This window comes from Sciurus carolinensis, chromosome 14, assembly GCF_902686445.1.
Source record: "Sciurus carolinensis chromosome 14, mSciCar1.2, whole genome shotgun sequence".
Lineage (NCBI taxonomy): Eukaryota > Metazoa > Chordata > Mammalia > Rodentia > Sciuridae > Sciurus > Sciurus carolinensis.
Genome location: NC_062226.1, coordinates 5,065,345 through 5,082,488, shown reverse-complemented (window position 1 = coordinate 5,082,488; position 17,144 = coordinate 5,065,345). Strand labels below are relative to the sequence as shown.

Here is a 17,144-nt window from a genome sequence, read left to right as displayed (position 1 = left end):
ATAAGTTATACTCCATATATGTATAGTATGTCAATTTATTCTACTCTCATGTATAACTAATTAGAACAAATTAAAAGATGTCCTTGTAGCATTTAGTTTTTGCTTAAAGGTCCCTAGTGAACCTTTTCTCTAGTGGAATTTTAAGCATTCGATACAAGTAAGCCAGTTTTTGACCTTTGGTCATCTTTCTATGGTTATTGTTTCAGTATATATTTGTTAAGTACTGCATTGGAAATTGGAACTCACAGTGAAGTTGAGTGATGCTTTCAACATGTAGTAGTAATTTATTGAGCACCATGCTGGGTTATGAAGCAATGAAGCACCACAAGATAGGATAAAATTATAAAGTGTAGCAGTGATTCAGACAATAATTACAAATAGGAATTCAGATAAGTTTTAGATCAATACGAACTGGATTCACCAAGGAAGGCTTCATGGATTTTTTTTCATTTATCTCATTCAACAACCATTATTGATCACTATCCAGGCACCACTGTAAGCCATAGGAGTCTAAAGACAACTGAGATGATCATTGACCTTGGGGTAATAGATATATTTTTGTAATACTGAAATTGGGTCTGCTGGAGTTTAAGAACAGACAATTTAATTTTCTGTTTTTCCCAAACTGAACTTGTTTTGATCCCTCAGGATTTTCAATTTAGAGCCCTGAAGAAAGTGAGAATCTTTGACTCCCCCGAGGAGTTGCCCAAGGAACGCTCGAGTCTTCTTGCCATATCCAACAAGTATGGTCTGGTCTTTGCTGGTGGAGCCAGTGGATTGCAGGTTTTTCCTACTAAAAACCTTCTTATCCAAAACAAACCTGGAGATGATCCCAATAAAATAGGTAAGTTCTCTGATTTATGTTGCATAGTAGAGAGAGGGCTGGGTGGTTTGCTGGTACGTTTTCTTTCTAAGAAATCATCTTGATGTTAAAATTAAAACTGTTTTTGAACCTAAGATTGACTCCCAAGATGACTAAGTTCCAGGTAGGAGACTGGAAGCCTTTCTTGGTGTTTCCTTTGGTCCTTTTAAGTCTCAGTGAGCCCTTCCTCAGAGGTCAGAGGAAAGAACTTAGCATTATGCCATGCTTTTATTTTGCTCAGTTGAGTTTGGTTTCTGGCTCTCCAGGAGAAGGGTTTTGTTACATGAGTTTTTAGTTGGCACAATAATACCATCCAAACAAATGGGAATTTGTGCTACTTGGAGCATTTGTGTTAAAAATATTTTCAATACAGGGCAGCAGTCATAGTTATTTCTATGACAACAGTCCTTGGATTATAATGTGTCATTATCTTTCTATAAGAAAACTAAGATTTATCTGTATAAATAGGTATCAGGCAGTATAGATTTGTGTAGATAAAAAATTTTTCATATTGACCTGGATAAAAGTTTTTGACTTTATGCTTAGAATATGCTGTTTTTGCTTTGTCTTTTTTTTTTTTTTTTTCTTTCTTTCTTTCTTAGTTGATAAAGTCCAAAGCTTGGTAGTTCCAATGAAATTCCCAGTCCATCACCTTGCCCTGAGCTGCGATAACCTCACATTGTCTGTGTGCATGATGTCTAGTGAATATGGTTCCATTATTGCTTTTTTTGATGTTCGGACATTCTCAAATGAGGTAAGCTACTGGTACAATGTAATGTCAATGTGGGAACCTAAGGAGATTTCATCATATGGAATTGTAACATGGAAGTTCCTTAGGTTGACCCTTCAAGTCTTTTTCTAGATTAAAATATGGGTTGGAAAAAAAAAAAAAAAAAAAAAAACCTTAACTGGGTGTGGTGGCATATACCTGTAATCCCAGCAGCTCGGAAAGTTGAGGCAGGAGGATTGTGAATTCAAAGCCAGCCTCAGCAACTTAGCAAGGCCTAAACAACTTGGTGAGACCCTGTCTCAAAATAAAATATAAAAAGGTCTGGGAATGTGGCTCAGTGATTAAGCGCCCCTGGGTTCAATCCTTGTTACAAAGAAAAAGACCTTAACTGTGTAATCATAGATCTTTGATATAGAAGGCCTTAAAGAAATTATTTGATATACCAGTTGCCACAGGTGTTATTTCTCTTTTATGCATGAGACAACCCATCAGGAAGGCCTAGGTTACTTGTCCAAAACCTCAGACTTTATAAAATAGATTCTATATTATTTATACATAGATATAGATATTTGTCTCTGGCATCTTAATGTAGTGTTCTGTTCCACACAGTTTAAGAATGATAATAATAATTAGTGTGTTTGTACTGATTGTGTCCTACACAAAGCATTTATATGTCTTGCCCTTCTTTGTGCCTACTATAGCCTCCCATAGTAGGTATGATTATCTTCATTTTATAGATGGAAAAGCAGGCTTAAAGAGTTTAAGTAATTGTCCAATGTCCCAAAGGGCCAGGAAGCAGAACCAGGATTCTAATGTAGTTCCTGCTATTTATTGATTATTTTGCATTTGTATATTCCTTTGCTGGGAATCCTTCTGCGTGTGCTAGAGTAATTCCTTGCCTTTTTTTTTTTAATATTTGTGGTTGTAGATGAACACAATACCTTTATTTATTTTATATTTTTCTGTGGGGCTGAGGATGGAACCCAGTGCCTCACACATGCTAGACAAGTGCTGTACCACTGAGCCACATGCCCAGCCCAATTCATTGCCATTTTCAAAGTTCTGTTGTCATTGTTTATAACAAATAGGTTTGTAGAGTCAACTCTTTTTTTCATACTTCAGGAAGTACAGTGAACTGTGACTTATGAAAACTATTTTCATTATTTTCCTTTGAATACTAAATGTATCTGTGTGTTTATTAATTTATTTTCTGTGTATTTATTTTAAAAGGCTAAACAGCAGAAACGCCCATTTGCCTATCACAAGCTTTTAAAGGACGCGGGAGGCATGGTGATCGATATGAAGTGGAACCCCACCGTCCCCTCCATGGTGGCAGTTTGTCTGGCTGATGGCAGTATTGCTGTCCTGCAAGTCACAGAAGTGGTGAAAGTATGTGCCACTCTTCCTCCCACAGTGGCAGTAACATCTGGTGGGTAATAAAGGCTTTCATTTCATAACCTACAGTAATGGTAATCTATTTAAAAATTAATTTCTGGAACTAAAAGTGAATGGTTCTTTGTTTTATGTATGGTTTTTTCATTCTTGTTAGGAATGGGTTATGTTCTTTATTTCCACATAAAATGTCTTTGAAGCCAAGCAGCATACATGAATTAATTAGAATATGTTAGGAGAAAGAAGTATTTTGGTATTTCTGGTTTAAAATTGTGCTTCTAAGAATATATTTGGTTTCTGGATCCAAAAGAGTCGTCTTCTGAAAGTCATTTATACCTTTATAGGAAAAGCATTAGAAATAACAAATAGAAGCAGGAGATAAGTCGTAATGAAACCAGAGTTTCTCTGCTTCTGCTGGTGGGTGAGGTTTGCATAAGCTGCAGGCCCCTGCAGCCAAGAAACCTGTTGTAGTGTTAGCAGCCAATCAAGGCAGGGATGCCTGCAGTGTCAGCTCTGAGGGTTGCACCCAGCAAAGCCCAATTCTTCTCCACTACTGTTGAGTGGCATGTTAGCTCTGTGGGTGGGCTGTGCTGTCCATTGTTGAAGCAGATCTCAAGAGCTCATTGCCAGTTTCTTCTTTCTGGGTTCTTGTCTTGTGAATTTGAAAAATAAAATCCACTGATGATGAAGAGTGCATGCAAGAATAGGATTTATTCACGTGGGGAGAAAGGAGATAGAGCTCTAGCAGGACGAGAGGGGACCCCATGGGAGTTGCCACTTGAGTGTACTAGTCACTGAGTTTATATAGCTTTGGGTAAAGGCTGTTGGTCAAAATTTATGCTAATCAAGTTTTGGAAAACTGGTAGTTCTGTTGCTTGGCCCTGCAATCCCATTCAGGTCTGCTACATTTTCTTTTTCCCCCTCTGCTGGTCAGGAAGGAGGAGGTTAAGATCTGTGGATCCTGGATGCTAAGGGGTTGGGCTGTGGTACTGTGCGGAGTGTGGGCCAGGCGGCCACTGTGGGACAGGTCCTTCTTCTCTGACTTGCCTCGGCCCTGACTCATGGTACCTCATGCCCATGCTGGCACGGCAGGTTCTCTGCAGCTGCAGCCCATGCTTACCTCCATTTCTCAACAGGACCTGGTGGACTGGCTGTGCAGCTTGTTGCTGGGGAGTCATGTCAGTAATCGACTTGTATCATTAAAATGATTTTACTTTTTTCATTCTGCTGTGTAGGGAAGATCCAGGGTCTTCCATGGGTGGCAGAGGAATAAGAGTGATGATTATGTAGTTGTGTGGTTGATGGCATTGGTTTGCTCCATATCTTTCAGTTTTTAATTGGCAGCATTCTCTTTTTGCCCAGTGTGCTGGAGCCCCAAAGGAAAGCAGCTGGCAGTAGGAAAACAGAATGGAACTGTGGTCCAGTATCTTCCTGTGAGTTCTCAAACTTCAGAACTTTTCTTAAGTTTTCCAGTTTTGGGGGGGTAGTTTAGGGGCATATATGTTGTTTTTTCTTATTAAAAAGTAATTTATGCTCAACACAACCATGAGTGAAGAGTGGAACTCTCCTTTATCCCCTAGTCCTCCTTCAGTGGGTGGCCTTCCTCACTTATCTGAATGCTTATACAAATAGTGTATGGGCAGATGCATTATTTTTCTCTTGCTGATTAAGTAAAATGTGATCATATTCTACCCACTGTTCCACCAATTTTATATTCCCAGTTCATTCCGTAAAAACAAGAGTTTAAGGGGGGAAAGGAGTTAGTGGAAAAACTGTTACCATAATGCAGACTCACTCTGCATTAAATCCAGCATTTGTCTTTAAACTTAGTCCACTTGAAAGGTTTGGTTCCTCCATTTATGGACAGTGGAGAAAACAGATGCTATTGTTGTTGCCTGTGTGCTCTGTTGTCCTCTCCCTGGGATTTTCTTGAGATAATACAAATGCCCCTCAAAACACATTGACTCGCACGTGTCTGTTCAGTCTTGGATTTGAAGGAGGGGTTTACAGGTGGTGCCAATGCCTGTCCTGACATTCCCTCCAAGACTACTCTCTGGGCTTGCTGGGTAGAAATGTGGTAGTTCAAGTGTGAGGCCAAGACTTGATTTCTTCCATGTCACATTTAAAGAAACTATGGTTGAGATAGCCTCTCTCTGCATCACTCAGGCTGGCCTCCACTTTTGAGCTCAAGCAATCCTGCTGCCTTAGCAGCCCAAGTAGCTGGGACAATAGGCATGCATGAGTGTGCCTGGCTTCTTATTTGTTATTGCCAAAAGTTGCTATGTGAAATTTGACACATACTCTATTGAGCATATTGGCCTTTGAAAAGATAATTCAGTTGGCTCGATTTTACTGCCTTTTTTTTTTTTTTTTTTTTAAATCATAACTTGGTGTGTATGTATGAGCTGTGGCCCCAGCCCTGTAACTTAATGTATAAGGTCTTTTTTCCAATGCATTGCCTGTAGAGCTACTTCATCCTCCTTAACGACTGCATCGTAGTTCACTGGTGTTTGTGCCACAGCTTGTCTACCTTATTATTTGATAGTCACCTGCGTCAGTACTAGTAGTTTTGTCACTGTGAGTACCGTTGCATTGAACATCCTTGTTGCCTGCATCTGAACGCATCTGAGTGAGTATTTCTCTAGGATAGGTTCTGGGAGTAGATAGTATACTTCTCTTTGGCCAAGGAGATGGAGCAAGGTTGCTTCTAGGACAACAGGTTGGATTTGACAGTTTCATTGGATTATTTCCTTTGACGACTCTTCCCCCCCCAATTTCTTTCAGACTTTGCAGGAAAAAAAAGTCATTCCGTGTCCTCCATTCTATGAGTCAGATCATCCTGTCAGAGGTAATGCTGTTTTCTAATGTGCTGACCTAATGAGATACTGGCTCTGTTAAACAGACACTCCAGGTCAAGTGACATACCTATGTACTTGCGCAGGGGGTGTTGGTGCCTGTCCCATGAATAATGTCACTGTTCAGTCAGCTTATTAAACCTCTGTAGGGGTTACCCTGGTGACACCTGTGTCTCATGCTGAATGACTTGAAATGGATCCCAACTTTATTAGAACTCTTAGGAATTTGTTCTGATTATAATCCAGCAGGAAAAAAGTCTACCACTTTGAATAAAGCTGGGTTTCTTGTGTCTTTGCACCTGTGAATTTTATGTAGTCACTGAAACAGAACTTTATTAAGTGTTAGTAATTTGATTTTTTACACATGGTATGTTAAATTTCATAGCATAAAGTGGCTATTTCAAACATGCAGTGCCTTTTGCCATCTCTCTTGCTGTCATTTGGTTTCCTGCTGACTGGGGGTGTGTGTCTTTCAGTTCTGGACGTGCTGTGGATTGGTACGTATGTCTTCACAATAGTGTATGCTGCTGCAGATGGGACCTTGGAAACATCTCCAGATGTGGTGATGGCTCTGTTGCCGGTATGCACATGCAAGAGTATCTTTGTCTTCTGGGAGTTGGAGATGTATTCTAATAACTTTAGACACTTGGGTTTCAGGTTTCTTCACTTGTTAGCAGTGATGGGTAAATGTAGGTACAAGATGTCAATGGCACACCATGTGCCTGGGGACCAAAATTATGGTGTCCACTTATAGCACCTGCAGATGTTTAGTTAGGGGTAAGAAAAATGATAAAGCTTGCTTTTACTTAAGTCATAAACTGTAAGTCTTGGTTAATCTGATAAACTTTAGAAAAGAGAATATGTTGATTAAAAAATTCAAGTATTTATTGAATATATCCAATGGGTCAGGCCCTGCTTTAAAACTGAAAATACAGAGGTTATCGAGACAAAGTCCTTGCTTTTGTAGATCTACATTCTAATTAATGTAGTAGTTGACAATAAGTACAGCGTCAAGGAGGGAAGGGGTCACGGAGAGAAGAAGGCAGTGTGAGATGGGTGGTGATGAGGGTACCATTGTCAGTGGGGTGGTCATTGAGGGCCTCTCTGAGGAGGAGCCCTGTGAGCAGAGAACCACATGGAGAGGAGTGAGTCCTTTTGAAGATAAGGGAAGAACATTGATAATAAGATCAATAACGTGTTGCTAAGTACTTAGTATGCTAACCTGTGTGTTTGTACATAGATTTGGGTGAATTTTCTTGTAAAATTTAAATGGTTTTGTCTTTTGAGATTCCTAACTAGGTAGGATTCAAGAAAAAACATTGCTCTTAAGGTTTTATTTTCTTACACTGTTCACCGTAGAAAAAAGAAGAAAAGCACCCAGAGGTATTCGTGAACTTTATGGAGCCCTGTTACGGCAGCTGCACGGAGAGACAGCATCATTACTACCTCAGTTACATCGAGGAGTGGTGAGCAGAAGGGTCACTGTGGTCACTGATAGGTCATACCTCAGGCACTCTGTTCCACCTGGAAATTTTTTCTGTAAGGGAGAAAGGTTAAGGCTGAGATGCCATGAGCTTATTATTATTTTTTTTCCTGATCTTGTTTTCAACTGATGCATGATAATGTCTTTCTAACTTCTGCTTCTGTTTCTCCCATCTTGAGTTATTTAGATTGAATATATACTATGAAAAGTCCAGTTTTCTCAATAACCCCAGTGATGAGATATGAAAATATTCATTTTTGAGGAACACATTAAAAGTTTCTTTCTGAGCGAAGATTCCTTTGAAAGAAAGATTGTGTTAAGTGCCCTTTCCTTCAGCTAGGTTTTTCTGCTTTTAGGGCCCGTATTTGTTGTGAACTTGAGTTGATTCTGTTCTGTTGTTCCTTTGTTTTCACCTAGGTAGACAGTGAGTAGATTCTTCAGGATTTCACACCAGAAACTAAAAAGCTCAGATCTGTACTTAGAACCTTCCCACCTTTCTTCAGCTAGATAGGAAACCTTGCCCTCTCATTGACTTGTGCAGGGAAGCATCATAGATGTTACCATAGACCCAATTTGGCTTAGAGTTGTTGATGTGCTTGAACTTAATGGTCTTTTGGTTTTATTCTTAAGGGATTTAGTTCTGGCAGCATCTGCAGCTTCCACAGAAGTTAGTATCCTTGCACGACAGAGTGATCAGGTAAATTTCTCTTTCTTGTCACCTTTCTGTTGTGTGATACATTTCCAAGAAGGATTTTGGAGGGACTTAACTATGTGGTTAAGATTGAGATGAGGTCACATCCCTCTTAATGGGTTTCTGGGTGAGAGCAAAGCCTAGATGGCAGATACCTTAGATACAATGGCTTGGGTATTGCATTGGAGAGACGTGGGTGTCAGATGCAGTAGTTCCTTCAAGGTCTTAAAGCCCTCTGTTTTCTTAGGATCCATGCACAGCCTGTGGAAATATCCTAGTAAGCAGCCTCCAACCAGAGTATACCTGGATATGTAGAGACTTTCTGCCTGGCTCCATTTTGCCACTTTTTTTTTTTTTTCTTTTTCTTTCACTTAAACCTGTTCCTTCCATATAATTAACTTTAACTATAACTGTAATAATCAATTATGGAAGAGAAACATGCACATGATATCAAATTGTCTTTCCTCAGAGAAGCAGGTGCTCCTGAATTTACAGTGGGGTTACATCCCAGTCCACTTGCTGCAAGTTGAAACCCACAAGTCAAAAGTGCGTTGAACACCTAACCTGTAGAACCTCAGAGCTGGCGGCACAGTGCAGTGTCAGTTGTTTGCCCTGGAGACTGGATGACTAGAGCTGCAGCCTGCTGTTGCTGCTGCCCATAGCATGAGTATCCACGTTCAGTACTTACCTAGTCGTAATGGTCTATACCTTGGAAAGCTTTCATAATAGTGTTTACAACAGGTCAGGGACTTCACACACCAGAAACCGAGAAATCGATTTTGAAAATAAATGCTTACTTCCTGAACTCTTCATGATTCCCCAGATCTCAGAGTTCCCAGTCAACACATAAAGCTAAATTACGTGAGCTGTTTTTTCCTTCTTTCCTATTTAAAAGACGTCGGGAGGAACCAGTAAAAAATTCTAACCAACAGGGACTTTGTTTTCCCCTTAGATCAACTGGGAGTCTTGGTTACTGGAGGATTCAAGTCGGGCTGAACTTCCCGTTACTGACAAGAGTGATGATTCCTTGCCCATGGGAGTTGCCATAGACTACACCAACCAAGTGGAGATCAACATCAGTAAGTTCCCCTGGCTTGGTCAGGAATAGTCTCTATCCTAGAGATGGTTGATATCAAAAAATCAGTTAGACAAGTTCATGATGGTCCTCTCTGCTGGGCACTTTTGACTTCTTGCAGCACGATTCTACCCAAAGAGTGTTAAAGGGTACATTGCAACAACACTAAAACTAATTTGAATGAATGAATACTCATTGATGAACCACTGCCAGGCACTGTGTGTGTCTATGCATGTGCCTGTCTGCATACTTTAGAGTCTGACTGAAGTATGTAACATTCAGATTTCACAACTTGGTTTCTTTGCCTGGTGAAGTTTCCCAGTGACCTCCCAAGGGAGTGGAATCCCATTCCAGGACTTCACACTAGTGCTTGGTTAATGCAAAAATTAGAAAACAGAGACCTGAAGTCCACAGCTTTTACTTGGGGCCTGGGTGTGTGCTCTCAATGTGTTTTCTCCCCCATAGGAGCTCAAGAGCATTGCAGTTAGTAAAATATAAAAGTGTAAAAAGGAGTCTTCGTCTGCTGGTTTAGAGACTGTCCCTGCTGGACACCATTAAGTTCCTTGTCCTTTCCCTGATTATGCAGGTGTATTTGGTCTGATTAACTCACTTGCTACAGTTCTCTTGAAATCTCAGTTGACAAGGTACATACATAGGCTTTAATTATGAATGAATGTACAGTAGTTTGACCTTTTTGTATCCTGCTGTGTGTTTTCCAGGGTCTACTCTTGTCTTTTTCTCTTAAACCTGGCACTCCTTAGAGCCCTCTTCTTGGTCAGCAAAATGCTGAACCTACCTCCTGAACACTGAGACTCATAAAAAAAAAGAGCCTATGGAGAGTGCAGGGCTCCTGGAGCATCCTGCAAGGCCCAGGAGGATGATGGTGATCTGATAGTGACAGGAGCACTCGTTAAATAGTTGGTGCATGAATGGTGTTCAGATGCGCATCAACACACGGGCTGAGTGGCTGTGAGATGAGACCCCCTGGCCCCCTTCTTGTGCAGGGCAGTCTTTCCCTTCTAGGCCCAGGCCCAGGCCCTCAAATTGACTTGACTCTTTTATTACCTTTGTTTTCTTTTCAAACAGATGATGAAAAGACCCTCCCTCCTGCTCCAGTTCTCATGTTACTTTCAACAGATGGTGTACTTTGTCCATTTTATATGATCAATCAAAATCCTGGGGTTAGGTCCCTTATCAAGACCCCTGAGCGACTTTCATTAGAAGGAGAGCGACAGCCCAAGTCTTCAGGTACGTGCCTCTGCCTTCTCTGGCGGACGGGGATCCCCTGGGTGAGCACAGGAGCACCCCCCAGGATGAAGACAGCCAAGGGATGCCTGTGGTAGTCCTCGCCTTTGCCCTGCCTTAGTCAGGCTTGTGCCCATCTCTTCCTTGAACATGTACCTGTGTCACCCCCAGGCTCGTTTCCTGACCATTCCGTTAGAGAAAGGAAGGTCAGCCACATTGATCCTGTCAGGTTATTTACCCTCTGTTTTCAGATCCATATTCTAAAAAATGTGTTTAACCATGAGGACTTGGTTAACTTGATGATTCATGCTCATGCAGTGAAAGACTATATAACCATTAATAGTATTACATCCCTTGACAAAGAGTGGCATACCATGAAAAAGCACCACAGGATATGTGATCCCTTTTTTTATGAGAAAAAGTATATACATAGAAGAAGCACTTGAGGTGGATATTGACTAATGCTGCTAGGTAGTGAGACTGTGGGGGTTTTATTTTCTTATGTTTGTATTTCATTTTAGTTTTTTTCTTTCTCTTTGAAAATATTACTGATCAGGTATTGGAGAAAAATGAGAAAGACCATAAAAATTATTGTTTTTTAAATTTCATTAGTTTAATTATTTAATTGATCATTTAATTATTTGGGCATGTAACTGTGATAAGATTCTTTTTCTTCTAGTATGGCTAAAAAAGTCCATAATGTAAGCAGTTTCATGTCTAAGAAAAACTCAGCTGACCAGTTGGATTGAATAAGGCTGACATTATAATTAGCTCCCTAATATAGAGTGATTATTAATAGAGCCTTTCAGATACTGGGCCCTGCCTGCTGCAGTGCTGCCCCAGGTAGACGCCAGGTGGCTGGCATAGACAGAGCCAGTATTGGAAAGCCTATTATCTTTAGTGCGGTGATCTTTGAGTTGTGTTGCCCTTGGTTGTTGTGAGTGCCATCAACTACTGCACCCATAGTCTGGTCTGTTTGTAACAAGCAGGACAGCTTGTAAGTCAGCAACCTGTGGGGCAGGTGTTTCTCCTTTGTTGCTGCCCATCAAATGCCCGAGCACTTGGAGGTTGGTTTTACTGTTGGCCTCTCTAGAGGACTGCCCTTCTTCTCTCACAGCTGGTGCAGAGGTAACAGTCATGCTCAGAAGAGCGGGCAAGAGCCCCTGACGTGGGAGAAAGTCTGTCCTGGCAGTCTCCAGGTGGAGATGAGGCCTAGGTCATGGGTGTGGAAAGCATTAATGAGCCTGCTTCTGTGCTGCTGCTCCTGGACGGCGTTGAAAGACCAGCGTGCAGGGTGATGGGTTCCATGTGTGCAGTTCTGGTTTCAGTGGGAAAAATGTGTGCGACGTCCTTATGGGCTGGCATTTTTTTTTACCTTGGTCTACCTGATAACGTGGAAGTGACTGACATCTGCGTTTAAAGAAGTTAGCTGTTACTGATTCTGTATGTGTTGTGTTAAAGAAGTACTTGCAGAATATGTTGTTGCATTATTGTGTTTTCATAGAAGTGGCAATCTGCTTGGGTCTGTTTTCAGACAATGGTACTTTGATACTTGTATCCTACATATTTCATTGCTTTAGACAGTATCTCCCATGGAGATTGTCTTCTCAGCCAATATGGAAGAACCAAGGCACATTAATGTAAATAAAAAGCATATTGATGAAAATTATCCTTTTTGTTTATTTAGTCATTTCAAGAATTTATGTGTTTACCTTATAGAAAGTTTGAAAAACAAAACAAATTTTAAAAAGTTTCAAAATTTCATTTTGTGGTACTTGGGATTGAACCCAGGGCCTCATACCTGCTCTGCCACTGAGGTGTATCCCCACTCAAACAAAACCAATTCTAAGTCTGTCTTTGGAGGCATTCTTTTCCAGTGTTTTTCTTTAAGCATCTTTCTTTGAGTTGTAAGAAAGGATGTGTATGTCCTTGGAGTGTTGGCTTTCAGCTTGAGTCCTAAGCATTGTTAGGTTCTTAGGTTTCGTGGTTTGTTAAGAGTGACTGTTGCTGGGTGCGGTGGCACACACCTGTAATCCCAGTGGCTTGGGAGGCTGAGGCAGGACGATCACAAGTTCAAAGTCAACCTCAGCAACTTAGCGAGGCCCTAAGCAACTTAGTGAGACCCTGTCTCAAAATAAAGAATAAAAAAAGGGCTGGGAATGTGGCTTAGTGGGTTTAATCACCCTGGTACCAAAAAAAAAAAAAAAAAAAAAAAAAGTTCTTAGAATTCATTGACTCTTTCACCATTTGGATTGTATTAAATATCTTTTTCATTCTTTAGAGTATTTTTATAGACTTTATTCTTAGGAGAGATTATTTGGTCCATTATTTTGTGGGTTTTAAGACATTCTGCCAGAATATTCTCTAAATACATGCTAAATTATTTTCCTACTGATTATAAAGTGTTTCATGTTTATTTCACCATCTAGTCGTGGAGGATTGTACATATTTAAATTTTAATAATTTAGAGGACAATAAAATTGTCCCCACTTAAATTTATAGTTAATTGGTTAGAGATTGAATGTATTTTCTTTTGTGAATTAGTTTCCCATCTTATGTTTATTAGAGTCTTGACATTTTTTATTTTATTTGTAGTTTATTTTTTGTGGTATTGGGGATTGAACCCAGGGCCTCACACTTCTAGGCAAGTACTGCACCACTCACTGAATAATATTCCCCAGCCCCTAGAGGCTTGCAATATTTTTAATCTCAATTTGTCTGAGTTTTTAAAAAACTGCAAAACATATTGTTTGTCTTTTACTAGAGACTTTTTAGTTCATGTACTATTTATCATTTCTAAGTATTTTTATGCCATAAAATTTAACATTTTTCTGTGATATTTTTGTCACAAATTTATCAAGTTGGTAGACTGTCAGAGACCTCACATGTAAGTTTGCGCTTTGCCCCCTTTGAGATATATGTACATAAGTGCTTTCGTGTGTAAGTTTTTAGTTCATCTGGAATTGCTTTAGTGAGTATTTTGAGGAAGCGATTTAAATTAGATTTTTCCTGGTTGTTAACTAGATGGTGCAGAATGTCTCACTTGTCCCCATTACTATTGCCATAGGAATGCCAAGAAGTGTGTTTTCTGTATTACCTGATGGGTCTCCATGAGGTCCAGTTAGCCAGTCTAAGATCTTTCCTGTTTTCTTATTTCTTCTGAGTCTCAAGGTTCCCTCCTGTTAGGGGACACCTGCCGTGGAAAGTCCAGCACCACCTTTTTTGTTGTTTTTGTCTTCTTGAACTAGGATCACTGCTCAAACCCTTCTCTACTTGCTCTCTGTTGTGTGGATCTCAGTGTTAGAGTGTTAACTTTTTCCTCCCCTTTCTCCTTGATTTTCCTTACAGGAAGTACTCCCACCACCCCAACCTCCTCTCAAGCCCCGCAAAAGCTTGACACCTCTGCAGCAGCAGCCCCTGCCTCCCTTCCGTCCGCACTGCCTGCTGCTCCCATCACTACCTTCCCTGTGCCTTCTCCTGGGGGCACCCCTGCCGTATTCTCCTGCGGTTCTTCATCCTTAAAGTCCTCTGCTTCTGTCACTGGGGAGCCCCCTCCATATCCCAGTGGCTCTGACAATCCCAAAGCAGCCCTGGGCACCTCTCCCTTCTCTTTTACTCCTCCTTCCAAAGCCTCCGTGGCTCCCACCCCTGCAGTGTCACCCATGGCCCCGTCTGCTGCTTCCTTCTCCTTCGGATCATCGGGTTTTAAGCCTGCCCTGGAAAGCACACCAGTGCCAAGTGTGTCTGCCCCAAGCATGGGAATGAAACCCTCCTTCCCGCCTTCAGCCTCTGCGGTCAAGGTCAACCTTAGTGAAAAGTAAGTCACTTTTAAAGTTTGAGTCTTTTGTGCAGTTGGTAGAAAATGGTGCATGTCATCTGCTCGAAGTAGAGCCTCTGCAAGTAGAGTTACAGAGGTTTTTTCCTGAAGTGATGCTTGCAAATGGTTAAAATTCAGCCAGCCTAAAGGTTTGTATTTCGTCAATGGATAGTCCAGAAGATTCTCTTAGGTGGCATTTTATTTTTTTGACTACTAGAGATTTACGTTTAAATACTTGTTTTGAGTTTTTAGAGTAGGAATTATTCCTTATTTTAACCTAAGGAAAGCAATCCAGAGTATCCATCCTGGAAAGAATGAGTCCCTCTTCATCATTTTCCTCTTCAGGTCCATCCTAAACTCAGCCATTTTCTCAGTTGAAAAACACCGCCCCTCCAGTGAGCTAGTGCAACTATAGATGTATGAGTCCTGCATGGCAGTCCCCAGTGGCTTCTCAGTGCTGTTGGAGGACCATCCAAACTCTTTAGCACGGTATCCAGTTTCCTCTGGATCTAGGTCCTGCCCATGCACTCTTATTTATTTACTTCTTCATCTTCTTCATCTGTTTACTCCTTTCCCTCCACTAAACCTTATGCTTCTTGAGGGAAGCCCTTCCTTGTATCTTTTTTTTCTCTTTTTGAGACAGGGTCTTGTTGTGTTCCTCAGGTTGGTCTTGAACTCATCGGCTCGTGGGCTCAGGTGATCCTACCTCAGCCTCCAGAGCACTGGGACTACAGGCATGTTCCCCATGCTCAACTCCCTTTTATCTTACAGTCCCGAGTATCTGTACCACCAGCTCTTTACCCTTCTTGCCTGTGCCATCTTCTGTTTTAATGGTGGTGCTGGGGACACATTGTCATTAATATCCAGTTGTCGCACAGCCACTGACTGCATTCCATCTTGCTGGCTGCACTGTAGTTTGACTGGTCATATAATGATGGATATTTAGCATTTTATACTTTATTCACAATGGACTTTACATTTCCATTAGACCATAAGCATTCCAAAGATGGTGACCTGCTTTCTTTTTCCCTTTTCACTCCCCAGAGGAGACAATCACCCCAAAATGAGCTCTTATAATTGGGTTCCACCCTGATTTTTAGACTAGAAAATAATCATTTCATATCATGATAAACTTCGTCTCATCTACATTGATGTTTTAGTTGAATAGTTTATTTCTAAGTAAGCAGATGGTGAGGGTTTCCTGACCATTGTCACCCTTTGTGAATGCAGCTAAGCATTTGTTTCCTGGAGGCAGTGTGGTGTGTATAGCAAGTTTTTCTTTGGGGGCCTGCCATTTTCGAATCCCGGGGTTCAGTCCCCAGCACTGTCAAAAAAAATGCTTTTCTTTGGTGGTGTTGCTTATTCCCTGTGTGAAAGAACCTTCTAGCAGGCCCTTTTGATGCAGTCACACTGCCATTTTCAGGTTCACCACGGTGGCCACCTCTGCTGCTGTCAGTAGCTCTCCAAGTGCACCCTCGATGCTGCCATTCTCTGCTGCCTCCAAGCCAGCTGTCTCTGGACCTCTCAGCCACCCCACACCTCTCTCAGCATCATCTGACTCCATGTCTCTGAAGTCCTCAGTTTCTCCCTCACCATCAGGTATGGTTTGAAGCCAACAACTTTAGACCTCAGTCTTTGTATATCAGCAGTTTTCATTGTGTTAAGAATCTTGGCTAACATAGTTGGACAAGATCATATTTTTCTTGCTTTCTGTGTCTCACACTAATGTGCTGTGATTTTTGCACTCTGAATTGGGAAATTTGCAGTGGATTCAGTGCTGCCAGGCTTCTTCTCTGACGCTTGTGTTAGAGAGTCAAAAAGGTGTCTTGCTGTTGGGCATTTGTCTGCAGGTGCAGCCTGCCCTGTGAAAAGCGCAGTCACAGAGTAGTTCTTTCATATGCACAGGAGAGAAAGCCTCAGTGAGTACCTCCTGTGCCTAGTGCCATACAGCAGGCACTTGAATTAATTCAAAATAATTCACAGGAATGATTTATAGACAAGTTAAATTGCAGTATATTATGAAACCCATGGGCAAATGAACCTAGCCTGTCTTTTTTTTTTTTTTTTCCCTCCTTTCAAACCTATAGAGGTTACAAAAGTTGTATGTAAATTTTTTTTTTTCTGAAACAAATTTAAGAGTTAATTGTAGACAAATAAAGTGTGGCTCTCTTAAAAACAAGGACACACTTAGTATATTATTAGACTTGGGAAATTTAACAACAGTCTAAACTCATTCAACTGTAGAGTTGTCCCAATAATGTTCTTCATGACTTTTTTCCTCCTCCAATCCAGAAGCAATTAGAGATCAGACTCTGTATTCTGTTGTTTCTTTAGTCTCACTTAATCTCAAATAGTTCTTAAGCCTTTTTTGTCTTGTGCTGCATTGATACTTGTGAACAAGTCAGGCATAGTTTTGGGGACTGTCCCTTAGTTTGAATTTGGTGGTTTCCACATCATGAGTTTGAGGGTAAAGATTTTGGGCAAGAATACCACATGGGACTTGTGTATCACATTGAAAGCTTTTGTTCTCTCCTGACAGGTATGGTGAGCTTATTCACAAGGTTAAGGTGGTATTGACCTGGTCTAAGTTGGTTATTTGCATGAATGCCATTGATATTACCTACCCAAACATATTTGGACAGCCATTTGAATTTTGAGTTTCAGGAGTAATTTTATTTTGGTATATACTGAGCATACATTGATCTGTGAAATTCCTAAAATTTTTGCTCTTTACCCTTTGCTCAGGAGAAAGGCTACCTTGTGAAACTTGCCCAAATTACCTCATTCTGAAAGGCATGTGTCTGTTTATGACCCAGAAGAATCATTTTGGTCTTGTCCCAGTTTTTCACTGGTTAGGAGAAAAAACTTGAACCATATTACACATACACCTTGTTTCTACTGCTCACCTCTTAAGTTACCCCCTACAATCACCATTACTTTATTCTTTTTTACCCCAGTTGTACTGGGGATTGAACCCATAGATTGAACCCATAT

At 40.9% G+C, this 17,144-nt stretch overlaps 1 protein-coding gene across 5 annotated transcripts in view; it reads left to right on the top strand.

Annotated features, from left to right (window-relative positions):
- Positions 1-17,144, top strand: part of Nup214 (nucleoporin 214) — an 86,455-nt gene that overhangs the window by 1,673 nt on the left and 67,638 nt on the right. For all 5 annotated transcript variants that reach the window (XM_047524288.1, XM_047524287.1, XM_047524284.1 and 2 more), the window contains exons 2-13: positions 649-844; positions 1,465-1,616; positions 2,823-3,021; positions 4,347-4,417; positions 5,769-5,832; positions 6,316-6,419; positions 7,199-7,305; positions 7,953-8,019; positions 8,966-9,092; positions 10,175-10,336; positions 13,682-14,150; positions 15,574-15,749. In XM_047524288.1, coding sequence (XP_047380244.1) covers positions 649-844; positions 1,465-1,616; positions 2,823-3,021; positions 4,347-4,417; positions 5,769-5,832; positions 6,316-6,419; positions 7,199-7,305; positions 7,953-8,019; positions 8,966-9,092; positions 10,175-10,336; positions 13,682-14,150; positions 15,574-15,749 — 1,894 coding nt within the window. The remainder of the gene's footprint in view (positions 1-648; positions 845-1,464; positions 1,617-2,822; positions 3,022-4,346; positions 4,418-5,768; positions 5,833-6,315; positions 6,420-7,198; positions 7,306-7,952; positions 8,020-8,965; positions 9,093-10,174; positions 10,337-13,681; positions 14,151-15,573; positions 15,750-17,144) is intronic.